The sequence below is a fragment of the Juglans regia genome, chromosome 5 (genome assembly GCF_001411555.2).
Source record: "Juglans regia cultivar Chandler chromosome 5, Walnut 2.0, whole genome shotgun sequence".
NCBI lineage: Eukaryota > Viridiplantae > Streptophyta > Magnoliopsida > Fagales > Juglandaceae > Juglans > Juglans regia.
In genome coordinates, this window is record NC_049905.1 from 8,644,527 (window position 1) to 8,653,283 (window position 8,757).

Below are 8,757 nucleotides of genomic sequence, written 5' to 3' on the forward strand. Positions count from 1 at the left end.
TTTAACTTTTAGCTAATCCAATGAGAGTGTTCTTAATAATTAATTAGAAATAGGTCAACACGATATAAATTCATTTAAACTCATTTTATATAAATGAGTTGAATTAACACGCATAACCCATTTGACCAGATTAACATAATTTTACATAAAATTAAAATTATTTATAATAGCCACAATATTTTTAAAAAAGAATAAGATTACTTACTAACAAAAAATACCAATATTTTTTAAATCTTAACCTGTAATAAAATCAATATTACAAATCCTACAATAACAAATATGAGCATAGGTTTAGAGTTACAATCCGAACAATAAAAATATAAAAAATATCAATATTGTAATCCAATAATAACAAAATTATAATGTTGAAATAAAATTTAAACGAATTATTACGAGTTGATTTTAGATTAAATAAATTAACCTGTCATTGACTCATCTATTAATCGTATTTTAACAAATTAATCTATTTTCTCTCGAATCCATTTATAAATCCTCTAATTTTATGTTGTATTCGTGATAAATTTGTGTTAAATTTACGGATTATGTGGCCGGAGTGCCATCTTTAGTATACTAACGGATAGAAGGATAAAAGCGTAATATTACGAGCAATAGGCTGAGCTGGCTTTTTATATTGGAACTAATTTAGCTCCCAAGAAAGAAACGGGTGAGAAAAAGTAGCCGGAGTCAACCGAAGAAGATGCTCGCTGCCGCTGCTGGTGATCTCAATCACTGCTTCACTACTATATATATTTATTAATTATATACAAAGAAAAAGGTTCAGCCTTTCCCACTACTTTTCATCGCTTTCAAGCTCCAAGTTGTTGCATACTCCTCTGCTTCCTCCCCCCTCTCTCGCACGCGCGCTCTTCAATCTCTCTGATCCCCGATCTTCGGGCTCCCTTCGTTAACCGGCCCTTTCCTCTGGCGAATCGTTCAGCCAATACTCGGCACATCTCCTGCTCTATGCCTGTTCACGACGCCGTATTGGCTTAGCCTTGGTGAGGTTATATGCTAGTCATCTCTCTTTGATTACATGTTTAAATTTGCAAAATATTAGTCTTTGTAGTGATTTCTGTTGAATTTTGGTGAAGTGAGTACGACAGAAAGAGAGAGGTTTGGAGGGTGTGTGTGTGGATGGGCTATGGCGGAGCCAACATCAGGTGCAGTTGGTACTTGGAAGGAGAGCAAGATATGGAAGATGGTTTTTTCTGTGGTCGGAATCATGACCACCCTCGTCACCTACGGGGTCTTACAGGTTTCATCATTTTTTTTCCGATACTTGTTTTTTAAAATTTATTTTAGTGTTCTCTGTAGATGATAACTTTTGGATTGTTTCTGTTTATATTGTCATCTGTTTATGTTATCATGTGATTAGGTTTGCCGGCGATCATGTGTGCATCTTGCGTTCATTTAAACGTTTATTTCACTGACTAATTTATTGAAATGCTGATTGTACTGGCTAATTCAGATTTGGACAACCTTGAGATTGATGATGAGCTGGTGGAATTGAATCATGTGCTTTCCTTGTATCTCTTGAAGATGGGTGCCATCTTTAGTATACTACCTGTATTGATGGGATACGCCCATTTGTGCTTTTTAAAACATCTATTACTCATCAAAAATAAAAATAAGAAGAAAAATTATCGATACGTGGAATGGCAGAAGATTCTGGTGATCAGTTTCGAACAAACTATTGCTTGATGAGCTTTTAGAATCTTATATTTGAAATGCTCAGATGTTTAAGAAACTATTCTTTTGCCCTTTTAGTGGCCGTGCTTGAAATTATGTTTGCAAGTCTTTTCAGATGTAAAGCACACATAGCTGTTGCCTTTTTTCGTTCTTTTTCGATAGTATAAACAATCATTACTAGGTGGGCATTGTTTTTCGATTCATGAGCCCTCTTTTATGGCAGAGGAATACCGTGCTAGTTGTGCATTTGAATGCTTGCCTTTTGCTAACTCTTTGTTACTCTAGTGGAGGCCAAATCTTCTACCATGGGAGCCCATGCATTTTTATTTTTGTTTAACTGATATAAAGGAACTTGTTAAGATGAATTTAAAAGTGCACTGCTTATTCGCTTTTAGTCTGTGTTGTAAATTGAACATTTTAAAATTGTTAAATTTTAAGTATATACTTTTCTGCACCTGAAGGGCTGTTTTTATTTTTTTTCTCTATATCTCTTCAGTGTAACACAATAAGCCAATGTGCTCTAGCACAATGACTCACCATAGACTGAAGCAATTACTGTGTTGCAAATATACGAGCATATTTGATTACTAAGTAAGACACTTGAGTGAAGCAATTCATGAAATTTCTTCTCTATGCAGGAAAAGATCATGAGAGTGCCATATGGGGTTAACAAAGAATATTTTAAATACTCCCTGTTTCTTGTTTTCTGCAATCGCATCACAACATCGGCTGTCTCTGCAGGTGCTTTACTGGTGAGTAGGCATGTAATGTATTTTCTTAGGCTTCTAGGGTCAGTAGAAGTTGGTTCCTAGAGTCTAAAACTGACAATCACCCAATTGGATTTTTCAACTGTGTTTTAACTGCAACCTATCGAATGCGGTCGCACTGCTGGAATTGCTTTCGTTGCTTCAGCAAATTTTCAGACCATAATTCTTATTGTCTTCTGTAATTCTTTTTGTTCTAGGCAAGTAAAAAAGCCCTGGACCCAGTAGCTCCAGTGTACAAGTACTGTCTCGTGTCAATATCAAACATACTAACCACCACATGTCAGTATGAGGTAATCTTTTGTAGATTGTCGCATTTATTACATGATTATTCACTCCATAGGGAGAACTAATCTGCTTTCTCTGTTTTCTTCTTTATAAGTATACTAAAGAAGTACTTATGAAAAAAAAGTATACTAAAGAAGTAGTTTTTATTTCAAGTTGATCCGTTGCATACACTTTACTGATACAAGGCTTGCTGCAGGCCCTGAAATATGTCAGTTTTCCCATTCAGACACTTGCTAAATGTGCTAAAATGATACCTGTTATGGTAAGTTAATTGACATTTATTTATTCTGGTGGTGACAGTATGCCGAAAGAATGCTTTGAATCTTTGATTGTTAAGGCTAGTGAATCTTAGGATTTTCCTCTTTCGAGGATGTTCTAATAATATGGAAATATATTATATCAAGTCAATAGAATGTTACATTTTTATTGTTTAGAATAAACAAACTATGTTTTTGTTCTATGGCCTGTTGGTTTGTCAATAATTTCTATAACCTGTACATGTATTCCTACATTTATATATGAAGAACTGCTTGTTGTGGGTGCTTCACACTATGCTTTCTAGTGCTGTTCCTATATGACTGGGAAGTGGAGAAATTCTGTTCTCATGTTTATGATCTCATTTGAGTCTTTAAATTTGGGAATTGGTTAGAATTTGTTGTCATCTCTTCATTCTTTATCCTGAAATAATTCATTCCATCATAGCAGTTGAATTAAATTCTTGTTGAAAAATGCTAAGCAAATTGATCACTCTCTCTCTCTCTCTCCCCCCCCCCCTCTCTCTCAACTAAGCTTTAATGAATGACAAATTTACTGGATAGTTTATGTGGTTTTACTGTTCCTTTTTCACAATGTCATCTTTTTATTCTGGCGTTTACTGTTTTATTTTCTTTCATTTTTTATTTGGGTGGGGGGGAGGTGTTTTAGATGGATGTGCATGCACTGATATTAAAATAGATCATAAACTTACATCTGGAAATTTTAGCCCTAGTCTGTTGCAAGGGCGGGTTTTAACTCAGTCTCGGTCCACACCTTTTTCTTCCCACATTCTAGACCACAGTAACTGTCATTTTAACCTTGTCACACCAATCTGGAATCGGATGTCTGTTCTTTAAGCTTATTAGAAATATGAAGGCGAAGATAGCTGGGGGACGGGGTTAAATAGTAACATTATTAAGACGTGTCCCTATCTTTGTCTTCACTGTTCTTTCTTGGTGCCTTCACCTTTTCCCCTTGTGAAAATCGTTTGATGAAGTTCATTAGTCAATTGATGAGTTGCATTGCTTTTGCCTTATTTTTTACATAGTGAATATTTATCTTCCCCATGTAATGCTTCCTATTGTTACAAGTGGTAAAGCCTTATTCTTTTTTCTTACTGTTAAGCAGGTTTGGGGCACTATTATTATGCAGAAGAAATACGTAGGACATGACTATTTGTTGGCTTTTCTGGTGACTCTGGGCTGTTCAATATTTATTCTATATCCGGTAATAGCAGTGGTGCTGCTCTCCAATTCTTTGCCTTCCCTTTTGTTTTCTTATTTTTATTGGTAAGATATGAAACTATGGCCTAGCCCCATTCCTATTCATCCCACCTTTCACTGTGTGAACTAATGCTCAGAGGCTTTTTCCCTTTTAGTATACATGTTGTTTGTGCCGTGAAAACTTGTGTTGAAAATCAACACGCTGCCATATATCATGTACACACTGAAACTTGGTTCAAATTCCATTTGAATGCACTTCCCATGAAAATCAAGGTAGCTTGGTTATTTCACAAGTGTAATGACAACACTACTCTCTGGTCCTATTTAGTTTTGGAGTACTTCTATTGTAAGCCGATGTGGAGAGCACACCTTGCACACCACTTGTCAAGTTTTGATTTGCAAAAAAAGTTTAAACTAAATTATCTTGCAAATCAAATCTTGCCATGTAGGCGGTGTGGAGGATTGCTAGTATAATTATTATTAGTTTTGTAGTTGGCCACCAAACTGCTGAAACTCTCACCTGTCAATTACAAATCCGGTAACACAGGTTATTTTGAAACTCAATTTGGTTACTTGAAGACATGCTATCCACTTTGAGTTGGTATTATGACCATTCTCTATCTCATCACAACCATGACCACGTTTTTTTGACAAGTAACAAGTAACAACCATGACCGCATTGTCATTTGAATATTTTGGTATGCATACTGGATAAGGGCATCTGACAGCACATGAAACAGCACATGACTTGAGTCTTGAACTAAATATATTGTAGTGGATTGTGTTCTCATAATGTCTGCTTTATAAAATTAATGCTGCTTGTTAAAATCCAGTTGAGCATGTTCGTGTGTTTAACTGGATTGTAATCTGAAATTATTCTTCTGTGTTTCTTCTGTAGGCAGCATCTGAGATCAGCCCATACAGTCGAGGAAGGGAAAACACTACTTGGGGCGTCTCCCTAATGATTGGTTATCTCGGGTATCATATTTTAGACTCATATCCTCTCATTATTAGGACAGTAATCTCTATAATTAAAAATCTCTTTGGCATTAGCTATTAATTTATATGTTATCATTCTTTTACTCTGTTATTATAATGTAAATTTTCTATTATAATCAATAAAGTCTTACTTATAAAAAAACAATTTCTATGAGAATGCCCCTTTATTGTACACTTTATGCATTGATGCTTGACTCCTTAGACATTGGGAGATTGAAACACCTAGAGTTCTAGAGTGTGATTGGATAAATGCCAATAGTACTGCCCAATAAAATATAGAGTAATGCTAGATACATGCCTAGGGTATGCAAGCCTCGCACGGGGCCTTTGGAAAAAAGTTGGACCTACCATGAAAAAATGGATTTTTTTTTTCATATGGCTCCCATTCTTTTTCAAATGGTCTGATGGGCTTGTATACCTTAGGCTTGCACAATCATTTTCTTAAATTATATTAGATATATATAGTTAGCTGTCTATCACTGCAATAGCATACAATTGTCTCAGTGCTTCATTTCATATCACCCTCATATCAACTTGATTGAAGTGATTGACATTTATATTCTGATTGTTTTGTGGTTAGCCTTGGGACTTACCTTCTAAATGATTAAACTGGGTTATGGAGGGGTGTCTATTTGTTTTCTGTAAATTCATATGCTTATGTATGTGGTTAACAGGTTTGATGGATTTACGAGCACATTCCAAGATAAACTTTTTAAAGGCTATGATATGGATATACACAACCAAATATTCTACACAACATTATGTTCTTGTATTCTTAGCTTTACAGGCAAGTTTCTTATTGTTCTTTCAATCTTATTACTTCTTTAAGACTCTGGTTCCACTTCTTTAAGACTCTGGTAAAATTTTGGTTATCTGAGGACATATGAGGGGAAATGGGGCTGCATCCAGAAGCATTATGGATGGGCTGTGTTACAATTTTTATTTCTTTGCTGCGTTTGAATGCATTAAGAATAATATTTTATTAGCATGCGTGTTCTATGGGTTCAAGATTAACTCCACCACGATCTTCAACAAGAGATTAGTGTTAGTTTAGTGGAATTCTCAAGATAGGATTTATCTCTTCACAAGTAAGGATTCAAAACTTTTACGATCGTTGAGCTTTGCTAGCTTGTTCTCGTTTACTAATATAAAAAAACCTTTGCTAGCTTGTTTAAGTGCCATTTTTATGCATAATTACACAGGTCTTTATTCGGAGCATGACCTGTGTGATATCCCATAAGATATGTGGATAAGAGTAGGTGGTGTTTGAGATCCCACATTGCTTGGGAAGGAGAAGTTCTTGCTCTTTATAAAGTTCCAATGGGGCTCCAATTATATCATTGACTAGTCCTTTTGGAGTTTAGGCCATGTGGTTTGGGCCTTCCATTGGGGCGTTACAAAATGGTATCATAGACTATCCCAACAAGAAATGTGGGATTTGAGCCGTGTCACTTACAATGGATAGGCCCGACGAGGACGTCAGTAATTTAAGGGGGGTAGATTGTGATATCCCATAAGATATGGATAAATGTATGTGGTGTATGAGATCCCACATTGCTTGAGAATGTGAAGTTCTTACTCTTTATAAGGTTTCAATGTGGCTCCAATTGTATCATTGACTAGTCATTTTGGAGTATAAGCCATGTGGTTTGGGCCTTCTATTGGGGCATTACAACCTGTCTCACAAGTTCAGTAATAATGTCACGACACTTTGGACACTTCTATGCTAGTTTTTCTTCTGTGCATTTTGTCTTGTACTACAAAGTTTTTTCTTTGTGCATTTTGGTGGTTGGTGATTGATCTTTTTTGATGTTCATCTTTTTAATTTAGGTCTTATGTTACAAGGACATCTACTTCCAGCTATAGATTTTGTTTATCGCCATAATGATTGTTTCTTTGACATCACATTGCTTTCCACTGTAAGTGACCTTTATCTTCCAGTTACTGCCATTTCCTTTTCAAACAGTTTTTGGTCACTATATGCCCCATTTGTTGCAGGTTGCAACCGTGAGTCAATTTTTCATTTCCTACACAATTCGTAATTTTGGGGCCCTGACGTTTGCCACCATTATGACCACACGACAGGTAAAGTATAAATCTCCATACAACTATTTTATCTTCCTTTCATTTGTGCCTCAAAAACTACTGTTCTGACGGATGTTATCTTCTCGATCTCTCTTTGGTGATGAAGTTGGTGAGTATCATGCTGTCATGCATCTGGTTCGCCCATCCCCTTAGCTGGGAACAGTGTATTGGAGCTGTAAGCATCAACATGAATTTCTTCATTCATCCATTTATTTTTCATATTTTTGGAGTCCAACAACACTAACATTTGATATGTTGATCAGGTTATTGTCTTTGGTTCCCTATATGCAAAAAGCTTCTTGAGAAAAGCACCTCAAAGATCTTCACCTTCAGAAGCTACAGAAAATGGAGCTTCTAGGCCAGTGTAGTAATCGACAGTGAGTGTCAGTCTTACGGCTACTATGAGATGTGGCACTCAACTCAGTCTCTAACTAAGGTAATAGGCAGCTTTAATTTTAATTATAAAGCTGCATATTGGACACCAATATGGCTAATGCAATAGCTAGTTAACTTAAACCCGGATCATCGCATGCACACAAAATTATATTCTGAGTTGAAAGGATCCTACGGCCTCTCATTTGGATTATTTATTTATTTAATTGCTTTTGTCTTTAATAGGAATTACTGAAAACAATGTACATGTTTGCTTTTCCTCTCACAAGGAGAATTAATTCAATTGGTTGATCTCACTCCTTTGGCTACCTCTACAACATTGAACATCAATAAATAGTCATGTGCCAATTAAACATCAGTTGCATTCATAGGCCGAAACATGAAATGTTTGGTCACATCCCACAGTACTCTTTTGCCCTCATATTTTTGTTTCAGCCTCATCAGATGTGGTTCCTAAGGGCTTCAGGCGGGAATGTTTGTTTCGCCCCTCCCAGCCTTGAGCTCATTAGATGGTGTTGTCCACTCCGGAGTTGCACTGCCTTCTTTAGCACAGTGAGCCAGCCTGGCAATTCGATTATTAATAATCCAGGCTGCGGCGTGATTCTAACTTCCAATAGCCACACTTACGTTGCACACGAGCTCCCCACCTCTAGATATGGCTCGGGTCGCTCCATCCCCGACTTGCATGTGAGTCCCATGTGCTGGCATCGCCATGTCCGTCCCTAATGAGTCATTGACAATCTAGGTTGTTTCATTCTAACTATCTTTCAGTTTTTCGTAATCAAGGATTCGGAAGAAAAAGATGTAGAAATTTGCTTTGACAATACTAGAATAGTTTGCTGCAGTATTCCTTTTCCATATGCAGTCCAAAACTGCATTGAAACTGTTCATAGTGTCTACAGACCCGATAGTTTGATTCTAAGAGTATATTGCCGTGCAAATAGTGTGTTCATACGAGGGAATGCATTTATCAATAAATTAGAGAACCCATAAATTTAGAGCTCAATTATTTTATCACCTAATAAATTTTGGAACTTAAATGACTAGAACCTTGACAGCAA

The 8,757-nt window shown here is 36.3% G+C and overlaps 1 protein-coding gene across 5 annotated transcripts; it reads left to right on the forward strand.

Annotated features, from left to right (window-relative positions):
* Positions 1 to 654: 654 nt before the first annotated feature.
* On the forward strand, positions 655 to 8,614 carry LOC109021968 (UDP-galactose/UDP-glucose transporter 5-like). 5 transcript variants are annotated; one of them, XR_002001156.2, is made up of 13 exons: positions 675 to 998; positions 1,092 to 1,255; positions 2,328 to 2,441; positions 2,654 to 2,746; positions 2,938 to 3,003; positions 4,125 to 4,223; positions 5,118 to 5,197; positions 5,893 to 6,005; positions 7,049 to 7,137; positions 7,217 to 7,303; positions 7,410 to 7,478; positions 7,567 to 7,739; positions 8,132 to 8,614. XR_002001156.2 is itself a non-coding variant. In XM_019004725.2 (12 exons), the coding sequence occupies exons 2-12, from the start codon at positions 1,142 to 1,144 to the stop codon at positions 7,669 to 7,671; spliced, it is 1,029 nt and encodes a 342-aa protein (XP_018860270.1). In that variant the 5' UTR covers positions 655 to 1,003; positions 1,092 to 1,141; the 3' UTR covers positions 7,672 to 7,915. The 5 variants fall into 5 exon arrangements, 3 of the variants coding, with proteins under 3 accessions (XP_018860270.1, XP_018860271.1, XP_018860269.1); XR_002001157.2 differs by having other exon boundaries at positions 8,141 to 8,614; XM_019004725.2 differs by lacking the exon at positions 8,132 to 8,614 and having other exon boundaries at positions 655 to 1,003; positions 7,567 to 7,915.
* Positions 8,615 to 8,757: the final 143 nt, after the last annotated feature.

Coding starts and splice junctions, on each gene's coding strand:
- LOC109021968 (XM_019004725.2), top strand. CDS start 1,142: ATGGCGGAGCCAACATCAGGTGCAGTTGGTACTTGGAAGGAGAGCAAG. Junction 4,224..5,117: donor CAATATTTATTCTATATCCG/GTAATAGCAGTG, acceptor TTTCTTCTGTAG/GCAGCATCTGAGATCAGCCC. Junction 7,304..7,409: donor CCATTATGACCACACGACAG/GTAAAGTATAAA, acceptor TTGGTGATGAAG/TTGGTGAGTATCATGCTGTC.